Below are 22,991 nucleotides of genomic sequence, written 5' to 3' on the forward strand. Positions count from 1 at the left end.
TTCTGGAATTTTTTGAGGATGTAACCAGGAAAATGGACAAGGGAGAGCCAGTGGATGTAGTGTATCTGGACTTTCAGAAAGCATTTGATAAGGTCCCATAAATGAGATTAGTGGGCAAAATTAGGGCACATGGTGTTGAGGATAGAGTGCTGACTTGGATAGAAAATTGGTTGGCAGACAGGAAACAAAGAGTAGTGATCAATGGGTCCCTTTCAGAATGGCAGGCAGTGACTAGTGGGGCGCCCCAAGGCTCGGTGCTGGGACCGGAGCTATTTATGATTCAGATGAAGGGATTCAAAGTAACATTAGCCAATTGGCAGATGACACAAAGCTGGGTGGCAGTGTGAACTGTGAGGAGGATGCTAGGAGAATGCAGGGTGACTTGGACAGGTTGAGTGAGTGGGCAGATGCATGGCAGATGCAGTTTAATGTGGATAAATGTGAGGTTATCAATTTTGGTAGCAAAAACAGGATTTACTATCTAAATGGTTTCAAGTTGGGAAAAGAGGAAGTACAATGGGAACTGGGGGTCCTTTTTCATCCGTCAATGAAAGTAAGCATGCAGGTACAGCAGGCAGTGAAGAAAGCGAATGGCATATTGGCCTTCATAACAAGAGTTGAGTATAGGAGCAAAGAGATCCTCCTGCATTTGTACAGGGCCCTAGTGAGACCACACCTGGAGTATTATGTGCAGTTTTGGTCTCCAAATTTGAGGAAGGTCATTCTTGCTATTGAGGGAGTGCAGCATTGGTTCACAAGGTTAATTCCCGGGATGGCTGGACTGTCATATGCTGAGAGAATGGAGCGGCTGGGCTTGTATACTCTGGAATTTAGATGGATGAGGGGGGATCTTATTGAAACATATAAGATTATTAAGAGTTTGGACATGCTAGAGGCAGGAAACATATTCCCGATGTTGGGGGGAGTCCAGAACCAGGGGCCACAGTTTAAGAATAAGGGGTAAGCCATTTAGAACGGAGAAGAGGAAACACTTTTTCACACAGAGAGTTGTGAATCTGTGGAATTCTCTACCTCAGAGGGCGGTGGTGGCCGGTTTGGATACTTTCAAGAGAGAGCTAGATAGGGCTCTTAAAGAGAGCGGTGTCAGGGGATATAGGGAGAAGGCAGGAACGGGATACTGATTGTGGATGATCAGCCATGGTCACATTGAATGGCAGTGCTGGCTCGAAGGGCAGAATGGCCTACTCCTGCACCTATTGTCTTTTGTAACTCTGCCTGTCCCGCTAGGTTAACCAACAGCCCTGGACTGACGGGACACCGGCCTAACGCAGTGGCAGCCCAGGCTTACAGCCAGCGCGGAGAAGAAGCACTAACTCCAGCTCAACTCTGCCTGTCCCGCCGGGTAACCGACAGCCCTGGACTGACGGGACACCAAACCGGAGCAGTGGCGGCCCAGCCAGCGCGGAGAAGAAGTGCTAACTCCACTGCTCCCGGCCGGCGTCCCATCAGGCCAGGGTCACCCCGGACATCTCCAGCCGCCTCCGGATAGGGATGGGACACTCAGGAAGGGACGGGGATGGTCCAGTAGCAATTCAACAGCGCTTGCAGCGCCGCAGACCAGGGTTCGATCTTGACTACGGATGAAATTCAAGTCTGTATACATGCAGCAGCACAGCTGCTGAGAATGTTTATCGCGTGTGACCTATGACCTGGGCATGCAGTCAGAATACCCAACTCGCTTATAGAATGATAACACTTTTCCTGGGTCACTGTCATAGACTCGTTGAGAATGGATCAGACACCAAGGTGTTTGGGAGGTTAGAATGACTGGAAGGGGGAGATCTGAAGGATTGCAGCAATGTCAGAAACACCATATTTTCGGCTAAGACATTAAATGTGTCTGCTTGTTTAGAAACTGGTGCCCTGATTAGGATTCATCTCATTATCAAAAATCCAAGTCTCTTATCTAATTTACTATTTGTGAAACCTTTTGTTTTGGTCTATTTAATCGGCACAACTAATTTAATAATGACAGAAATATTTCAAATGTCATTAGAAACGGGAATAGTCCCCGAGGATTGGCGTACTGCGCATGTTGTTCCATTGTTTAAAAAGGGTTCTAAGAGTAAACCTAGCAATTATAGACCTGTTAGTTTGACTTCAGTGGTGGGCAAATTAATGGAAAAGATACTTAGAGATAATATATATAAGCATCTGGATAAACAGGGTCTGATTAGGAACAGTCAACATGGATTTGTGCCTGGAAGGTCATGTTTGACTAATCTTCTTGAATTTTTTGAAGAGGTTACTAGGGAAATTGACGAGGGTAAAGCAGTGGATGTTGTCTATATGGACTTTAGTAAGGCCTTTGACAAGGTTCCTCATGGAAGGTTGGTTAAGAAGGTTCAACTGTTGGGTATAAATGCAGGAGTAGCAAGATGGATTCAACAGTGGCTGAATGGGAGAAGCCAGAGGGTAATGGTGGATGGCTGTTTGTCGGGTTGGAGGCAGGTGACTAGTGGGGTGCCTCAGGGATCTGTGTTGGGTCCTTTGTTGTTTGTCATGTACATCAATGATCTGGATGAAGGTATGGTAAATTGGATTAGTAAGTATGCAGATGATACCAAGATAGGGGGTGTTGTGGATAATGAAGAGGATTTCCAAAGTCTACAGAGTGATTTAGGCCATTTGGAAGAATGGGCTTTGAGATGGCAGATGGAGTTTAATGCTGATAAATGTGAGGTGCTACACCTTGGCAGGACAAATCAAAATAGGACGTACATGGTAAATGGTAGGGAATTGAAGAATACAGTTGAACAGAGAGATCTGGGAATAACCGTGCATAGTTCCTTGAAGGTGGAATCTCATATAGATAGGGTGGTAAAGAAAGCTTTTGGTATGCTAGCCTTTATAAATCAGAGCATTGAGTATAGAAGCTGGGATGTAATGTTAAAATTGTACAAGGCATTGGTGAGACCAAATCTGGAGTATGGTGTACAATTTTGGTCGCCCAATTATAGGAAGGATGTCAACAAAATAGAGAGAGTACAGAGGAGATTTACTAGAATGTTGCCTGGGTTTCAACAACTAAGTTACAGAGAAAGGTTGAATAAGTTAGGTCTTTATTCTCTGGAGCGCAGAAGGTTAAGGGGGGACTTGATAGAGGTCTTTAAAATGATGAGAGGGATAGACAGAGTTGATGTGGACAAGCTTTTCCCTTTGAGAATAGGGAAGTTTCAAACAAGAGGACATGACTTCAGAATTAAGGGACAGAAGTTTAGGGGTAACATGAGGGGGAACTTCTTTACTCAGAGAGTGGTAGCGGTGTGGAATGAGCTTCCAGTGGAAGTGGTGGAGGCAGGTTCGTTGGTATCATTTAAAAATAAATTGGATAGGCATATGGATGAGAAAGGAATGGAGGGTTATGGTATGAGTGCAGGCAGGTGGGACTAAGGGAAAAAAGTTGTTCGGCACGGACTTGTAGGGCCGAGATGGCCTGTTTCCGTGCTGTAATTGTTATATGGTTATAATGTTATGACAATAGACAATAGGTGCAGGAGTAGGCCATTCGGCCCTTCGAGCCAGCACCGCCATTCACTGTGATCATGGCTGTTCATCCACAATGTTATTAGCTATGAAGCATTTTGGGATCGCAAAGATTCTAAAGCCTCTGGGTTAATTTGTCCCTTCTGCAACCTTATCTGAATAACTTTGTGGATTTTTCAAAGTTATACATAACATAACTTCATCAATGCATATGAATTCAGAGAAAACATTCAGTGAACATTTCCACTCTCCGAAAAGTCGACCGATCTACAATTCACTTCCAAAATATACTGGCTCAATTTTGTTTTTTTCTGTTTCTTATATACGCGTTTGACTGTTTCACAATGAAGTAGGTCATTTACATTAAAAGATGCACTTATCAGATTTACATAAACTTGCATGCAAAAGAAATTGAATAGTGAAATTACAGCAACATCTACATGTTATATATTACAGCTACATGTTCAATGAAAGGCTGAACAGAACGTCATCTGGGGTAATTCTCCCCATCAGGCCAAATAATAAATGGCCTCCAGAAAAGTGAGAATAATTCAAATCAAATTCATCACAAATATGGAGATATGCAATGGTTCATATTATTTTCAGCCACATTTATGGAAGCACATATTTCACAGTGCAATAGTACAACTGGTTTGGTTGCAGTAACTAAACAAATAGATGTGATAGAACAGAGCTCGCAGCAAGTGTGCACAGCAGACAACTGCTGGAGTACAGCTAAAGATATGGGCATTTTAGCAATCTTGTGTGCTTTGCAATGCTATTAGGTAAGCACAGTAAAGTTTGACACATTCTGCCACATGTTGGAAGATGATGGTGCACTGACACGTTATGGGGTGAATTGTTGACAGAACGCATGCAGAATAAAAAGGTGCACAAACTGCCGACACTTGAGTAGCTTTCTAAGTTTCTGCCATGCCATAAGAAATATGTTGTTTACTGTTAAACTTTTCATTCAGTGTTCCTAGTTTTATGGCAGTTCATGAACAATTAAATAGCGTGTAGGGGGCTACAGATAACAATGCACAGCAAGGTGAAAATTGCTCATGTTCCCAACAAGAAAGTCAAATGCATTACAACTAATTAATTGTTATGTGCAAGAAGGAACTGCAGATGCTGATTCACATCTACAAAATGCAGTAACTCAGTGGGTCAGGCAGCATCTCTGGAGAAAAGGAATATGTGATGTTTTGGGTTGAGACCTCTCCTATATACTTCTTATATTAAGTCTATAGTATATGGTCTAGTCTCAATGGTAATCAAATGGAAGGTGTTATGAATGCTTGCTGCTGTTCTTCAGACTGTGCCCAAATGTTGTCTGGATCTTGGTGCATGCTTGTGGTATGCCAGACACTGCTCATCTCCAGCAAAATAGAATTGAACCATCTATCGTTGATAATTAACTCCAACACCACCAAAGGGATAAGACAAAGGCAAAATGGATTTATAAAAGGGAAATCATGTTTGACAAACCTAATTTACATTTTCCAAAGACATAAATTGGTGCTTGTGGTGTACTGGATTTTCAGAAAGCCTTTGATAAAGTCCTATATAAGATGATCATGTGAAAAATTAAAATACATAGGGTTTGGGATAATAGAGTTTTATGGTGCGAAAACTAGTTGATAAAAAGATAACGGAATGAGAGAATAAACATTCTTTTTTAGGGTGGAAAGCAGTGACTAGTTGGATTGGTGCTCCAGCCCGAGCCATTCACCAGAGACATTGATAATTTTGTATGAGAAAAAAATGAGTGGGATGATAAATTGTGAGGAGGAGGTGAAGAGGATTCAAAGCGATTTAGACAAGTTCAGTGTGTGGGCAAATACACAACCAATTGCATTATAAATGTGAAGTTATCTACTTTGATAGGAAAAATGTTGAGCAGAGCAATATTTAAATGGAGATAGATTTGGAAATGTAAATGCACAAACAGATTTGGCTGTCCTTGTGTACAAATCACTGAAAGTAAACATGTACGTTTGACAAGCAGTTAAGAAGACAAATAGCACGTTAGTCTTCACTGTCAAGAGTTTTTGACCACAGGAACAAAGATATCTTCCTTTAATGAGACAGTGCCTTGGTGAGAGGACATGTGGAATATTATGTCCAGCTTTAGTCTCCTTACCCAAGAGAGGATATCCTTTTCTCTGAGGGAGCGTGATTAAGGCTCATCAGACTGATTCCTGGGGTTGTTGTCCGAGGAGAGGCTGGGTCACCTTGGCCTGTATTCACTTGAGTTTCAAAGAGTGAGAGATCTCCTTGAAACGCACAACTGACTGGTTGGATGTATGGTCGATGTTTCTACTAACTGTGGGGTCTAAAAATATGGTATCACTGTCTCAGGATAAATCAGAACATTTATTACTGATATGAGGATAAGTTTATTCACTTAAAGCGTGATGAACCTTTGGAACACTCTGTGGAGGGCAAGTAAAAAAAATGTTTAAAATGAAAATATAGATTTTTCAATAGGAAAGGCATCAAGGGAATGATGAGAGAGTGAAAATACAATATCGAAATTAAGGATTGTACTAATTTCTTCTCACTTTAGTGATGGCACTGATAGGGCTGACACCAAATGGTCTGTTCTGCTCTTGTGTATTTATGTTTCCCCTCGTGCAGGTCATCGCTGACCAAATACTAAAATAGACAAGCTACATAAATACTGCAGCTGAGAAAGCAGGTCAGAGCTTGTTATCCTGCAGAGAGTGACTCAGCTCCTTATGCCCCAAGGCCTTTCCATCATATTCATGGCACGTCAGGAGTGTGGAGGGAATATTCTCTGGTTGATTGTATGAGTTCAACTTCAACAATACTCAAGCCGCTTGACAGCATCTAAAACAAAGCAACACTATCCACCACCCTGAACATTAATTCCCCTCCACCAACAGCATATGGTGGCTGCAGTTGGTAGCATTGATAAATGTATCAATTACTTGCCTCGCAGTTGGTAGCATTGATAAATGTATCAATTACTTGCCTTCAACAGAACCTTCCCACCCATGACCTCCACCACCAAACCGGCAGCTACTGCATGGAAACACCTAACGCAGGTTTCTCTCCAAGTCACACACCATCCTAGCTTGGAAAACACAACAGCGAATGCACTAAACAAAACTGCAGCAGTTCAAGAAAGTGGGTCACCACTTTAGGGTTGGGCAATAAATTCTGACCTTGCCAAGGATACCAAGATTCCAAATAATGAACAAATACAAAAAGACTGCAATCATCTGGAGATTAAAAAAAATAAGAGGAATATTTTACCTTTGTTTAAAAATTAATACAAAGGTATACTTTACTTCATAGATATTCCATATCTATCTTTTCTACATTCTAACTTTTCTAATACATGAAACATTCATTCTACATGGGAGTGTTAACATGTAGTCAATATGAGATGCACAACTGATGAAGCATGGTGTTTGCAATGTGCTGCTTTGGAAACATTGGTAAGGAATTCGTAACTGTCCACTTCCGAAAGGAAATAATCACCACAGTTACTTAAACGGTCGATCGACAAGCATGGGATCCTCGAGGCATTGAATAAATAAATACGTATCAATGGGTGAATAAGAAAATGGAGGTGCTGGCAAATTAGATAGATAAACATTGGAAATGTTTCATGTGAAATATGAGGAATGCTGAGAATCAATACTTTAGCTAAACAAAGAGCAGAATATTAATTTTTCAAAGAATGCTCTGTAATCAGTGTAGGCAATACCAGAATAATGAAAGAAATCAAGCCGTTAAACATGCAGAAGCCACAAAAACCTATCAAGTCTTTCACTATGATTCTGCAGTAGTATCGTCTGTCATTTAGGAAGTAATATCGGTGTTCCCACTTTTTCCCCCACAGAATCTCTTAATATGGAATACTACCAAGCTTAGTCAGACTCCTTCAGCTGCCTAATTAGTTTTCTTTTCTGTTTCTTGCACAAAGCCCTGTAAATCTTTCCTCTTTAAATACAGGTTTAATTCCCCTTTGGGAGTTTTCACAGAATCTGCCTCCATCATCTTTTCAGGTCGTAAATTGTTCTCATTTTCCCAATTCCCCTTCATCAACTACATTAAACCTGTGGTTATTGGAGCTTCTAACATTGGAAACAGTGGTTAAACAATCAAACCTTTCCTAACTTTGAATACTATTAAATCTCTCAACAGGCTCTGTGCAGAGGAAAGTAATCCAATTCTGTAATCCATCTCCTTACTGATATTCCTAATATAGATGGGAGCAAAGTTCCAAAAGAAGATACACAAGGGTTGAGGCACAACACTACAGAAGGCAGAAATTCCGTAATAGGTAGTCTGTAATTTCTTGCTTTGGAAAGCTTGGATATAAATTAAAACTGCTTATATATATCAGAGCATTCCCAAATGATGAGGTTAGAAACTGTGATCATTAGCATGTAGGAGCTCATGCACAGAAGTTACAAACGTTAGTACACAGGTAAATAAAAAGTAATAAAGCTAATGGAACACAAAGCCTTCACCTGAAGCAAAAGTTATGCTTCAGCGTATAAGGACCTGGTTAGAACCTATATATATAGCATGTGTTCTAGATACCATACTCCCTAGAAGGACAAATTGGCACCAGAGAAAGTGGACCAGCGCATTACTGGAATGATGCTTGGATTAAAATACTTAAATTATGGTACAGATTTCATGGACTAGCATTTTACTCCCTCAAGTTTTAGATTCCTTGTAAACTAAAGGGTGATCAACACAATGATTAAAGAATTTGTAGGGTAGGTAGAGAAAATAAAAGATGTTTTCAAGAACAACACAGCAGAGTCTAACAAGTTCAGGATAATGTTAGGAAACAGTCCTTCACACCAGGGGAGATATCTGTTATCCTGGTCCTTCTAAAGGCGCTCAAGATAATTGAAAGTTTCAGAACAAAATCGGGCAGGTCTTTCTTACCGAAATTGAACACAACAATGACAGGTACATGGAGCAAAGGTACAGCTTTGATTTAATTAAAACCTGTAGACACAAAAGGTTGAACAGCCTTCTTCAGTTCCTAGGGCTCTAACCCAATATCATCCTGTATATTCTTCAAAACCAAGACTTCCAACTTGCTACAGGACAAAGACCACAACAGAATGAAACACAGACTCGAGATTAAGTATGCTTGAATGGTCCTTCGTCATTATGTTTACATTTTTCAATAAAAATTTTTGAATTCAGACAGAATTATAATTTGGAAAACATGACATTGAGTCCAATAGTCTCAGCGACATGGGTTAATAGATTGGAGAACTTTCAAGGAGTTACATTTTGACAATATAGTATTTGTACAAATTATATACTTACTTGCGTGGACCTGTAGACAGCATTTTGCACAGGAAATTAGCAAGCTGGTACCATCTTCACCGATGTACGAGTTTGTAGGTAGAGGCTCTGTGTTTTCTCCACCTGATGTGAAACACATTTCTGGGATGATTGGCTTTGTCTTTTGCCCAACCTTGGCAACCACTGAGATGGAATTTCCTTCAGCTATGGAAATGCCCTGAGCAATTTCTCTTTCAGGCTTAAAAAATAAAGACATAATTTAAGAATCAATAGGGGCATTTGCAATATAATTTTGCAACCATAATTCCAACCAATGACGCGCAATTTGTTTAAAATCTTCCTAGGCAAAGAAAAAACATTCAGCTCGTGACCTCGGAGGCCAAGAGAACAGAACAAATTATCCACATCCCATGTTGTTGCTCCCAGAGGAGTCTGTTAACTTGACAGGCAGGAACAAGTAAGTGAAAAGCTGCCCAAGGATAAAATAATATTCAGAGGCTACAATTCATCTACTGGCTGTATTGACCTATTCTATTCTCAAGTGACAACAAAAGAACACAAGCCCTCTGGACAACATGCTGCCAGTCAACTTGGAAATATTATCCATTCACATTTTGTCACTATTCACCCTGTGAGTTTTTTTCCCCAAGCTCCGTCCAACCTCCTTTCCTTTTAAATTTTAAGGCTCTTTAAAACATTCGGTAATATTCTCTTTAAAAAAGTATACAAAATTAACAGCAATACCTCATGATTGTTTTCTGAATTATCCAAGACCTCAGCTCATAAATGAGGAAGCTCAGCTGGAAATTCTGCATTTTGTTGGAGATCAGCCAATTTCGGGCAAAATGTTAAATTAAGTCTTCTTCACCCATGTGTACATATTAGCAATCCCGATTTTTTCGTATTTATTGATGTGATGGATATGACCACAGCTGGTAAGATTAGATGTCCTTCCATAAATGCACTTGATCTGGCTGACTAGCTCAGACATTTCACAGGGCAGTAAAGAGTCAACTGCATCCGAAAGCTTGGAATCACATTTAAACAAGGCAGAGTAAGGATGGACGTGTTTCTTTAAAGGATATTTTATTGAAACACCCTTTTTAATTCCACCCCAGTTCCTGTAGTGGATTGTGAATTTCAAAACCTGTGCAAGTGATCATATTCCCAGACGAGGAACAATGAGTTTTATTAACATTTATAGGGATACACGTCTACATAAACACATACATTAATCGCATAGTTATGTGTTATGTGAAATCTTGACATATTTCACTAATATGCCATAGAATTAAAAGTATTCTGTCAAAAAGAATTCCATAGGGATGATATAAAATCCTGGACTATGAGTGTCCATATTTGAAAAAAGTGTTCAGAAATTACAACAGACCATGGACCCCCAAAGCCAGCAGAAGAGGAAATTGAACCTGATGGCACATGTGTGTGTAGATAAACTTGAAAATGGATGTTCTCATAGCCAACACTATGTGGCTTTGATGTTCACCCATGGATCCCCATTTGGTGACATTTTACATAGAAAAAGGCCTGAGAACACCATGATGTTCAGTAAGACCCAGGGTCATTGTATTTGTAGTTTTAAACCACAATGGTGTCAACTACTGATCATCTATTGACCAATTCTGCCCTGTTCCATTCACTGGTTATCTTAAAACCAGAATAAATAGTAATTTCAATATACTGAATATTATTGCGCAAATTGTTCTCAAATATTCCTTCTGCATCGCCTTTCCCCGTTCAAATAAGATTGTATCATGTCGACATTATACAAACACATTTAAAGATCATTTTCAATTACTTGAAGATGTCAAATTCTATATGTCTCTGTTTGATGTCGAACAGAATTCAATTCAAAATCAATCTCACTTTAATCAAAAGTGTGTTGCAAATGTAACATGGGGACATTATTTGGCCTTCCATCAATTTTAGAAAAAATTGTGCTTAGATCTTGCTACATGAATTTATTAATCAAAAAATTCAAGCCAATAAATAAAAATATATTGTAAAAACAAACTTATCTTTTCTAATGTGTGAAGTTATATTCCTTTCTAGCACCCAGACATCAAGAAAATGTACTTGTCTTCTAGCCAGTGCTCACAACAGGGTTTTGCTTAAGAAATTAGAAATTGAGCATTCATTGAAAAAATAGAATTTAGATACAATTCAAAAACAATTTATAGACACTTTCTTTTTAAAGCTACTTTGCTGGAGAAAACTAAAATTGAATGTTGGGCTGAAGGAGCAGAGATATGAGGGAGGAGCAAATGCTTAACCAGATATTTCAAGAGAGATTTTAAAAGCAAAGAAGTATTCTAGTGCTTGGAACATTACCGCTGATAGGCACTGCCAGCAATGAAGGTCAAAGGCAACAATGTACACTTCTCATTGTGTTTTTGAATTTTTGTCTTTGGATTGAATTCTGTTTTTAATTTGTGTTTTGGTGATGTCTTTATTATTTATTTTATTCTGATTATATGTTTTATTATTCTTGTTAATCTCTGTAAGGTGTCCTTGAGATTTTCGAAAGGCGCCCAAAAATAAAATTTATTATTATTATTATTATAAGAAAATGATGATCAAATATCTTGGAAAATGAGAAGACAGTAGCGAAGTCAGCCAACTGTGCTGCATACTGTTCTGGAAGAGAGGCCAAAGTGTTCATGGCAGACCTTCCCATAGTAGCTATAAGTATCGTCTAATTCCTGGACCGTCTACAAGCCATAGCCGGAGCTCTCTTGTGGACCTCTATGATTAATTCACCAGCCTCAGTCTGGCTTCACGGGACTGAGTGGTTGTGGGCATATTCACCACTCTCAATGGGGATGCCAAATTTGCTTGGATTTTGGAGCTGTCAGTGGTCCTTCAGTTGGCCATGAGCATAATTTCCATCAGGCAATCTTCACGCACAGACTTCAAACTAGCAATGACTCCAAACATCTGGAATAGTCTATGCAGATCCTGGGCTGGGTCTCCCAAGGGCCTCTTTCCTGCTGATCTATTGATCCCAACTGGCTCAGCCATTTTTACGATATTGAATGTGGAAGCTGCTCAAACCTTTATCCTGCAACCAGCACAATGTAAGAGCTCAGCCAGTGGTGGAGCATGTGGTTTTGAAGTCAGGATTCTGATGCACAAAACTGTTTTGTCAGAAAAGCACAAGGACAGGAAAGTCATTTTACCCATCTAATCCAAATTCCAACAACTTCTCTATGTAGCCCGTAATTCTCAAACACAGTAACATCACAACTTTGTTAAGTTTGTATCTCCATTTTTTTGACTATGCTTTTTTTTCCCCTTGAAGAATATGGTTGATCCAACATGAACTGATATTCCTTGTTCAATTGCTTCCAGAAAAGCCGAGTCTGAAATGCCCTGCTTTGCACATTTCATAGAGGTCAAAAAAGGAACATGAAGAGCGAATCAAATCATATTGCTACTTATAAACAATCACGTCAAGGTTTACTGCCTGCCTTATGTAAAGCTCAATTAAGCCCTATGATCTTTGATTTACCCATGTAAAGACAAATCTTTGGTGCCAATCTTTATAAAATGTAATGGTTTTTCACAGATGTGGATAATTGGTTAATTACAAACAATTAGGTCACAATACAATGCATTTCTCTAATTGAGTTTCTCCATTTCTACTTCACTGAACTGCACAAGTACTTTCTTTGGTCCAAAACACCAGAATGACTTCTAGATGGCTAATTAGTATTCATCTCACAATATGTTAATTTTGAACCTTAATTTTAAACAGATTTGAACTTTGCATAATTTAATATTAATTCTTGAAATAACATTTCAAAAATGTAATTTGTATTGAGTGAATAAATGCATATTGTTTAGGGTGTTTTATCTTTCATATTTATTCCTTCCATTTTGTCTTCGGAGCGCATGTTTTCGCAGCCAACTAATCAAAGGAAGCCAAAGAGACCCATTGCATTGGAGCAGCATGCACCGTGTGGTTTATCACCAAGGAGATACACCACTCTGTTGACAATTAATGCAAGCACCATTGAAAGTCTCTGTGCACAAGGGACCTTTGTGCTCTGTTTTAAAGCACAGGTACTTCCTTGGCATTATGTGGAAAGATCAGAGCTACCAAATTCCTCATCTACTCAGCATTGCGAGCCAGGCCATAGCAACTCTCATCTTCTGAAATCACATTTAAGTGGCAAAGGGTTCCTGTTCAAAAAACATACTGCTGGAGCAACTCGGAGGGTAGGGAAATGGAGAAACGACATTTCGGGTCATGACCCATCTTCGCACTGTCCACTTCCCTCCACAGATTCTGCCTGAGTCACTTAGTTCCTCTCGCAGTTTGTTATTGCTCAAGATTCCAGCACTTGCAATCTCTTGTTAAAATCAGATTTTAAAGAATGAAGATCAAACATATACAACAACCAATATAATCAATAAATTATACGGATCAGCATTATCAGTATTAAGTGTGCAAAGAAGTTATTTACCTGGTAGTAGGGATAGAATAGCGTACAGATAGCGCAGAATGGCTCAGTGAGTGCAGCAGATCCATTAAACTTCCTTTCTGCCAAAAAGTTGTACGATTGACTTTGCCAAAGGTGAGTGAGCGGCGTCTTCCAAGCCTCTGATTCAGTTTGATCTTCTTCACTGGAGAAAACGGGCATTTCTATGGGGGATAATTGCAAATCAATACTAATTGTACCACTTTATGTACATGATTGCCAGTATCCAGTCCAAAAATGATATTGGCTACTTTTCAGCAAATGAAGGTAATATGTTTGGTTGCTGTGCTTAAACTTAATAATATGGCATTACTATTCTCTGCAGCCACCAAATGGCAAAGCAAACATGGAGTCTGTGGATGGAACAAATAAAAACAGTACAGTTTGAACAAAAACCTGTGGTTTCTAGATCACGTGAAACATTGCCTCTGCCCACTGCTTGCATTACATGGAAAGTCGCTACACGTGTATGATTACAGATCTGTTTGGGCTATTGCCCAATAAATCATGCCAAAGACAACATTTCTCATCTTTTAAAAAATAAAAGGCAAGTGGATACTGATCAAATGCTTCAAATAAATAATCAATTCATTAACAAGATACTACTGAACTGATACTACTGATTTGAAGAAGGATCTCGACCCAAAACGCCACCCTTTATTTTTCTCCAGAGGTGCTGTCTGACCCGCTGAGTTACTCCAGATTTTTGTGTCTATCTACTGAACTTCCAGTTCTGCTGGGCAGCAATCCAATTACAATTCACTGAGTAACTCAAATTTCAATAATTCTTTAAAATTTTCTCTCAGATTTTCTAATTATATCTTCGCTACATATTATTTATTGCAGGTGAGCAGTCAGATCCTTCTCACAACAGCTTGTGACAGGAAAGTGGGACTTGGATAGAGAATTTCAGAGGATAGAAACTCACTGCCTGTAACGATACAAGAAAGAAAATCAATCAGTACATTCAGAGGGGAATTGTACAAGAACATGAGAGCTAATACTTTGCAGGACTTTGAGGGGAATAGGATTGCTCTAAGAATTCCTTCTATGCTGAAACACAAGGAGATTGGGGGCACTCTAAAAGAGAAAGTATACAGTGGGCCATTCAGAAGATGTGTGAGTAAGGGATAAAGAATGAAGCTGTTTCAATGCCCGGTAATTAATTCATTGAACAGTGATTAGTGGAAGTGCAAGAACGCTTCCAGCCCACAATGTCTGTGGCGAATATGATGCCAAGGCCATCATTTATCTACCTGCATGTAACCCATATCCCTCCATTCCCTGCATATCCATATCCAAAAGTCTTCTAAATGCCACTGGTATATCTGCTTCAACCACCACCTGCAGCAGCATGTTCCAGACACCCACAATGCTTTGTGCAAAAAAACTTGTCCCGCACATATCCTTTAAACTTTGTTCCTCTCACCTTAAAGCTATGCTTTCTCATCTCAAGATTTTTCTATCCTGAGACTGTCTAACCTCTCCCACTAGCTAATACCCTCTAATCCAGGAATGATTCTGGTAAACCTCTCCTTTACTCTTTCCAAAAACTCCACATCCTTCCTGTAATGGGACAACCAGAAATGCATGCAATACTTCAAATGCGGCCTTACCAAAGTCTAGTAAAGCTGCATCATGACTTCCTGACTCTCATACTCTTGCATTAATTATCTAGTTCAGTTTAGTTTATTGTCATGTTTACCGAGGTGCAGTCAAAAGCTTTTGTTGCGTGCTATCATGTAAGCAGAAAAACAATACATAGTTACAATTGAGCCATTTACAGTGCATAGATACATGATATGGGAATAACGTTTAGGGCAAGGTAAAACCAGCAAAGTCCGATCAAGGATAGTTTGAGGGTCACCAAGGAGGTAGATAGTAGTTCAGCACTGCTCTCTGGAACCTCACGAGGGTTTCGATCTCCTTCCTATATTCCGTCTCAACATTATTTGATATCCTGCCCACAATGGCGGTGTCGTCTGCGAATTTGAAAATTGAATTGGATTTGTACATGGCTGAACAGTCGTGGGTACAAGGAGTAAATAAGAGGGCTGAGAACACATCCTTGCGGAGCCCCCATATTGAGGATTATCGTGGAGGATGATTTGTTCCCTAGGTAGTGGGGGAGAGGAGGAGGAGAGGGGAAAGAAGAGGGAGGATGAAGAGGAGAGGAGGGAGTGTTGGGAGATGAGGGAAAATAAGCCGCGCAGTTGGCGGCAATAGGTGAGTGGTGGAATATTGCGTTGGAGGAACGGGTTGCGTTGGGGAAACGGGTGAGTGATGGAATATTGCGTTGGGAGAGCGGGACCCAACGGGTCACACTTGGTCAAGTAAAAGATAAAATGTCACAGTGATATAGAGTGGGTGGGAGCACCGTGAGAGTACTCAACATTAAACTCAGACGCAAGAAATCTCTGGTCAAGCACAAGTAAGAAGACCACCTCCTGACTATTTCCTGCCTTCCATCCTCAATTGATGAATCAATGTTCCTTAATATCGAATATCTCTAGGAGGAGGACACAGAATGGATAGAGGTATTCGATGTCCATCACCATCTTGGCAGCCCCACCACTGGCTGAATTCTGGAGATATGGTTGCCACATTGGACCTGTAGTCTGTAGTGAGGGAGCTAATATGAATTTTAAACTTGCTTGAGCTTGTTCTGACCAATCTAGCCATAGAAAAACATAGAAGATAGGTGCAGGAGGCCATTCGACCCTTCAAGCCAGCACCGCATGGCAGATGAATCCATCTGTCCATAACAGCATTGAGAGAAGTGACAACTGCACAGTCCTTTGCAATATAAACCTTATCATCAATGAAAGGCGTTATGTGGCACTACAATTGTGACAAGTGGACAGATTCCAAATTGGATATCTATAAGATGCTCGGTCTATTAGCAGCAGAAGATATGCACATCAACACAATCTAAAGATTCATGGCCTAGCATTACTATCCAGCAATTGGATCAACCCAAATTCAATGAGTGCAGAGGGAATATCAGGAGCAACACTAGATGTACCTAGAGATATAGTGCCACCCTGGTAAAGCTGCAACACAAGACCATATGCATGCTAAACAGCAGGAAATAAACAAAGTCAAAACAGTTCAAAAAAAATAGATCAGATCAAAGCTCTGTTGTCATTCTCCATCTAGTAACAAATGGTGTTTTCTGTTAAACTGCAGAGGTTCCAAAAGGACTGCATTAGAGGTGACTTAACAGCACTTTCCTCAATGGCCAATAAATGATGGCCTTGCTTCTATTGTCCAGATTCCCAAAAAACTTAAATCATGTTTATTTTCATGCTCATTTCAAATTGTGCTTTTGATAACTGTATATATCTATCCAGTTAACGCAGGAAAAGGTATAAGACGGGAAGAGGCAGGATTCCATCTTAGAACCTCATCAATATTAGAAGTGTCCTGGTCACCGTATTCTCTATCTCTAATCTGTTGGATGTGGCTTTAAATTACACTTTAGATCTTTGACCACAAAATCCAAACCAACATGTCAGCTGCTGTCTTTCAGATGAAAGATTAAATTGTTAAATTAATTGTACAGACTGGAATTCCTGATGTAAAACACTATAAAAGTACAAGATATCTCACTCTTTTAATTTCCAAAAAGTAGAATTGCCTATGAATCTCTAGAGCAATCAAAGGAATTTAAAGCACTCCACTCAGACCACACTGCAGCCTCCAAAGCACACAATGACATGGCTGAGAACCATTTTAACTAAACCATAATCATCCTTCTCCAAACCCTAATTTTACCTGCAGGCAATTCAGTAAAATACAGGATTAAAGCGATATCCAATGCACCTGCTCTCAATAGCCTCTGACCTGCAAAGGAAAACTGCCAGCAACTTGTTTGATTTGACTTTAGATCAGCATTAGTATCTTGACAGCTTTATTCTCTGGAGTTGACAGTAGGAAACTTGCCTCATCTGAATAAGTAAGCCAATTTTCTGGATCTTTCCTGTCTCTAATATTGCTAAATGTTTTAAGGGAAGCATTACATGTCAGACAAGGCCATCTTTTCAGTGGTTTGCATGAGCGAATTAAATATCAGCCTATGAAATAACATCCATAACATTGTTTAGAACCATTGCCATCAAAGATGCTTAAAACATTATACGTATATTTTAGAATATAGAACAGTGCAGCACTGGCCAAATTTCTGTGCCAAACATGATGGCAAGCTAAATACAACCTCTTTACCTGCACTTGATCCTTATCACACCATTCCCTGTGTATCCATGTGTCTATCTAAAGGCCACTTAAATGCCACTATAGCATCTACAACCACCACCACCCCACGCAGTGTTTTCAAGGCACCCACCACTTCATATGAGCAATGTTTCCCCATATCTCGTTAAATTTCCCCCTCTGACCTTAACATTATTGAAATTTCCACCTTGGGAAAAAGGCTGTGACTGTCCACAATATCTATTCCTCTCATCTATATTACTAAAACTAAAATTTTGACCACTTTTTGACTTTCTGTATCATGGTTTCTGAAAGAACGCCGCCACTTATGGCCGTCATTTTTGGCCACCTCGCTCAGAGTCCCCGTCCGCTGAGCTGGACCAGAGGATTTTTCCCATCGATGAAAAATCAGAGAGTTATTCATGTTTTAAAAATTGTCGCCATTCTCTCTGCTGCCCCCACTGGCGGCAGGGGGGAGGGGCTATAAATCCCGGAAATGTCGTGCCTCACTCAGTCTCTGCGAGATGGAGGAAGCGAGAGGATCACGGCTCTCTGAGCTGCGTATAACACTGAACGCACGTCTACTCAACGGTGAGTCCCCTCGATGTGGTTGTAAAACGTTAGCAAAATTATGTCTTGGCTTTTAAAAAAATGTTTTCAGAAAATGTGTTGGTTGTAAAGTGTTTGCAAAATTGTTTGTCTTGGCTTTAAAAAAAAATGTTCTCAGAAAATGTATTAGTTGTAAAGTATTTGCAAAATTGTTTGGCTTGGCTTTAAAAAAAAATGTTCTCAGAAAATGTATTGGTTGTAAAGTGTTTGCAAAATTGTTTGTCTTGGTTTTTAAAATGGTTGCAACAGTTTTTGGATGGATAAGCGTGAATAAACATTTTATTAGATCAGGACTGTGTTTAATTGCAAAATTGGCGCTCATTCCGTGACTTCCACTTAGTGGCAAGATGGCGCCGATGACGCCATTTCTGGTTAGTGGCAAGCTGGCGCCGAGTGCGTAATTTCCGGTTCGTGGCAAGAAGCGAGAGGGTGAGGTCAAGATGGCGCTGAGTGCAGAAGAAGCCATTGAATTATTCAAGTGAGCTGACTGCTCGGTCTATGGTGAGTGTGTTTGTTGGACGTTATTTAAAGCACGTTTTTGCTTCAGCAGCAGCAGCCTCTACAGGAGGCTTTAAACGTTTGAATCATTCGGTTTACACACTGTATGTATACCACGTTCTGAAGTTATTTGCCATTTTAGTATTGGTTGTGAGTGTGTGTGAGTGTGTGTGTGTGTGTGTCTGTGTGAGTGTGTGTGTGTGTGTCTGTGTGAGTCTGTGTGTGTGTGTCTGTGGCTGTGTGAGTCTGTGTGTGTGGCTGTGTGAGTCTGTGTGTGTGGCTGTGTGAGTCTGTGTGTGTGGCTGTGTGAGTCTGTGTGTGTGTGTGTGTGTATGTGTGTGAGTGTGTGTGCGTGTGCGTGTGTGTGTGTGTGTGTGTGTGTGTGTGTGTGTGAGTGTGTGTGTGTGTGTGAGAGAGAGGGTGAGGTCAAGATGGCGCTGAGTGCAGAAGAAGCCATTGAATTATTCAAGTGAGCTGACTGCTCTATCTATAGTGAGTGTGTTTGTTGGACGTTATTTAAAGCACGTTTTTGCTTCAGCAGCAGCAGCCTCTACAGGAGACTTTAAACGTTTGAATCATTCGGTTTACACACTGTATGTTTACCACGTTCTGAAGTTATTTGGCATTTTAGTATTGGTTGTGAGTGTGTGTGAGTGTGTGTGTGTGTCTGTGTGAGTCTGTGTGTGTGTGTCCGTGTGTGTGTGTCTGTGTGTGTGTGTCTGTGTGTGTGTGTCTGTGTGAGTCTGTGAGTCTGTGTGTGTGTGTCTGTGTGAGTCTGTGTGTGTGTGTGTGTGTGAGTGTGTGTGTGTGTGTGTGTGTGTGTGTGTGTGTGTGTGTGTGTGTGTGTGTGTGTGTGTGAGTCTGTGTGTGTGTGAGTCTGTGTATGTGAGAGAGACATCTCTCCTACTTCAGAATTCCAAAAGTGAAGAGAAATTAAGGTAAAGAGAAGTGAGAGCTGAAGGGACAACAACAGCTAAAGTGCTTGGAGAACATTGGCCGTGCAGATACGAGATTGAAAATATTGGGAGTTATCGCCTTTGCTCACTGCATTTCATCAACAGTAAGGCATTATTTGTGGTTTTTCTTGATTCCTTTGGTATCTAAAAAGTTTCAGAAGTGATAAATCTGGCTGTAAAATTTAAAAATTGTCCATGGTTCTGAAATGGGTTTTTACATGAAAAAATAAAATGCTTCTGAAGCTAAATTTATCATTAAAAAAAACCTTTCTTTCAAAGTTTTCCTGAAGGATGGAACATCGACCAAGAATGTTGTCATTATAAGAGTGCTTCGTTGAATGATGACTTCTGAGATAAATTCTCAGATCTTCTTTGTTAAAATTTGACCACTCAATCTCTCCATATTTAAATTGTCTCTTTTTTATCAAGAGCAAAAAGACATAAAGACACAGTGAGCAGCAACAAGAGACAATACAAGAAAGAACTTAATAATTATCATATTTAACACTTAAATTGTTCTTATATTTTAAGTCATTCGCATTTTAAACTTTAATACATCCTTTTTCCACTTTTCATGCCTGCGTGTTCTTCATCACAATGGGAACCTAATGGGCAGGAATGGATGCTCTGTGGGAGGGCCACTAAGAGTGCATGGGGGGAGGTTGTGGGGAGATGGACTGAATGCGTGGGGGGGAGGGAATGGGTAGGAGCAGAGTGGGGGGGGGGGGGGTGAAGGGAGGAGGGGTGACTGAGTGAACTGCCAGCGTACCAGGCGTGAGTGACTGCACTGCCAGCCCACGAGCCGCGAGTAAGTAAACTGTCAGCCCACCAGCTGTAAATGACTGAACTGCCAGCCCACCAGCCGTGAGTGACTGCACTGCCAGCCCACCAACCGTGAGTAAGTGAACTGCCAGCCCAAAGCTGTAAGTGACTGAACTGCCAGCCCACCAGCCGTGAGTGACTGCACTGCCAGCCCACCAGCCGTGAGTAAGTGAACTGCCAGCCCACAAGCCGTAAGTGACTAAACTGCCAGCCCAATAATCCAATCAGTCCACCCTCTCCCCCTTCTCTCTCACAGTCTGTCACCTGTTTTGGGCAAAATTTCTGGCAGTTTCTCAGCTGCCAGCCTGTCAGGTATGAGTGACTGTACTGCCAGGCCTCAGTGACTGAGCTGCCTGGCCTCAGTGACTGAGCTGCCAGCCCAAGAATCCCTTCGGCCCACAACACCCATACTAGCGCAACAGAAAGCCCCCACCCCATTGGCCAGCAATATTGGAATTGGTGGAGAGGTGGAATATTGCGTTGGGTGACCAGCCCTCCCGTGTGATGCTGGGACCCAACGGGTCCCACTTAGTCTAGTAACTTTATATAAAATTATATTTGGTCTCCCTTCAACCTCCATTGCTCCAGAGAAAACAATCCAAGTTTTTCCAACCTCACTTCATAGCTAATAACCACTAATCCAGGCAGCATACTGGTAAAACCTTTCTGCACCCGCTCCAAAGCCCCCACATCCTTCCTGTAATTTATTTAGCGAATGCAAAGTCCTTTAGCCAAGCAGTTGCCTCTTGATCTGCTGTATGAAGGGTGACAAGTCCTCCTTTGAGTCTTTGTTGAGGGCATGCTTCAATGAGGTGTTGCATTGTTTGCTGCTCTCCACAAGCACACCATTTGGGTTGGACTGCTGCCCCATTTGTGAAGGCTGGCCAAGCAGGGGCCATGTCCAGTCCTGAATCTATTCAGCGTCGTCCACTGCTTCCTTGGGAGATTGGTGCCAGGGACCGGTAGGGTGGGGTCTGACACCAGATGTTTATTTGGGACGTCCTTGGACTCCCATTCCCTTTTCCAAGCTGATTGGATGGTGAAATCAGCTGGTGCTGGGTTCTTCCAAATTGGTCGTCTAGATGGAAGTCGAGCAGTGGGTGGGTTGAAGATGTCCATGTGAATTGGCAGATGAGGGGAGTTTTTGGTCTTTTGGAGCATCCTTTGAGTGAGGACTACTCGCCGGATGTGTGGAGGGGCTATGTTGGATAGGACAGGGAGCCAGGGGAGTGGTGTTGAGCGGATTGTTCCTGTGATGATCCTCATTGTTGAGTTCAATTGGGTATCCACATGGTGTGTGTGGGATGACCTGGACCAAACAGGGGCACAATATTCGGCTGAAGAAAATGCAAGGGCTAGTGCTGAAATGCGCAGTGTGGGGGCTGCTGCCCCCCACTTTGAGCCAGCAAGCTTACTGAGGAGATTGTTTCTGGACTTCATCTGTAATGGGGCAACCGCAACTGCACCCAATCCTCCAAATGCAGCCAAACTAGACGTTTATAATGCTGCAACATGACTTTCTGACATTTGTACTGAATGCCCCAACCGAAGAAGACAAGCGACATTTGCGAGATAAATGCACCAGAGCCATGAAAGGGGGCATTGAAGTAGGCGAGAGGGATGGGGCAAGATGGTGAGAAGTAGAGGGGGCGAGAAGAGAAGCATCAATCTGCACAGATATTATTGAAATAGATAAGTATACAACAGGGAGCTAGGTTACATGGCTGCAATGTAAGCTTTATACAATTCCATTGCTGTATTTTAGATCAGTGGGGCCTGAAATTAAATAGTAACGTTAAAGTCACTCTCCGCAGTTTGTATATTATGTAGTATGAAATAGTTTGAGATTTTCACATTAAGCATGGTATGAACAAGGTGAAATGCAATAAAATGCATAATGCCATAGCAGCTAAAAAACCCAGAGCATTAGGTGAGCCTGTATTATTTTGGGTTTTTAATGATGAAAGTGATGCCAATTGCCATCCCTAAACAGTTATTTTTCTGTCTGTTCTTGGATGAGAAAGCCTACTGACGTGAAGCCTTTTCTCACACAGTGGTAATCGGCTTACAGATATGTGTTTCAACCACCCTGAGAAGCTTGGAATGACAGCCACTGTTGACCTGCTCAAAGTGACTTTGAAGGCAGGTAATTGGAAGTCATGATCCTTGAATCAATAACTGTCTTTCAAAACCAAAACCATGGGGAAAATGACAACAACGCTGACAATCTGTCGCCAAACCAACCTAAATTGCTTTGATTGCCCACAGAGCTCCTTGACAAATGCTTGCCTGCATCTGGTGTGGTAAGTCAACCCCAGACTTTCTTTAACAGAAACACAAAGTATATCAAACGATTCTGACTGCGAAATATATTAGGTTATATTTTGCTTTTAATAAGGTGCTTTGGCCTATTTGTAAGTGGTTAGAGTGGATGACCCTGGACCTTGGAGCAGTCCCAGGAGCAAAAAACAAGTATTGAAGGAACTCAGTGGGTCAGGCAGCATCTGTGGAGAGAAATGAACAGATAATATTTATGGTTGTGACCCTCCTTCAAGGGTCAAGCAGGTCAGGA

General features: G+C 41.1%; 1 protein-coding gene across 5 annotated transcripts in view; it reads right to left on the reverse strand.

Annotated features, from left to right (window-relative positions):
* Positions 1-22,991, reverse strand: part of kdm4b (lysine demethylase 4B) — a 292,435-nt gene that overhangs the window by 52,382 nt on the left and 217,062 nt on the right. For 4 of the 5 annotated variants that reach the window (XM_033046656.1, XM_033046657.1, XM_033046658.1 and 1 more), the window contains 2 exons: positions 13,308-13,486; positions 8,842-9,058 (listed from right to left, as the gene is read on the reverse strand). In XM_033046656.1, the coding sequence (XP_032902547.1) occupies positions 8,842-9,058; positions 13,308-13,486 (396 nt within the window). Of the gene's footprint in view, positions 1-8,841; positions 9,059-9,995; positions 10,949-13,307; positions 13,487-22,991 lie in introns of those variants that run through there. The other variant, XM_033046660.1, reaches the window with a different exon arrangement.

Source organism: Amblyraja radiata, chromosome 29 (genome assembly GCF_010909765.2).
Source record: "Amblyraja radiata isolate CabotCenter1 chromosome 29, sAmbRad1.1.pri, whole genome shotgun sequence".
Taxonomy (NCBI): domain Eukaryota; kingdom Metazoa; phylum Chordata; class Chondrichthyes; order Rajiformes; family Rajidae; genus Amblyraja; species Amblyraja radiata.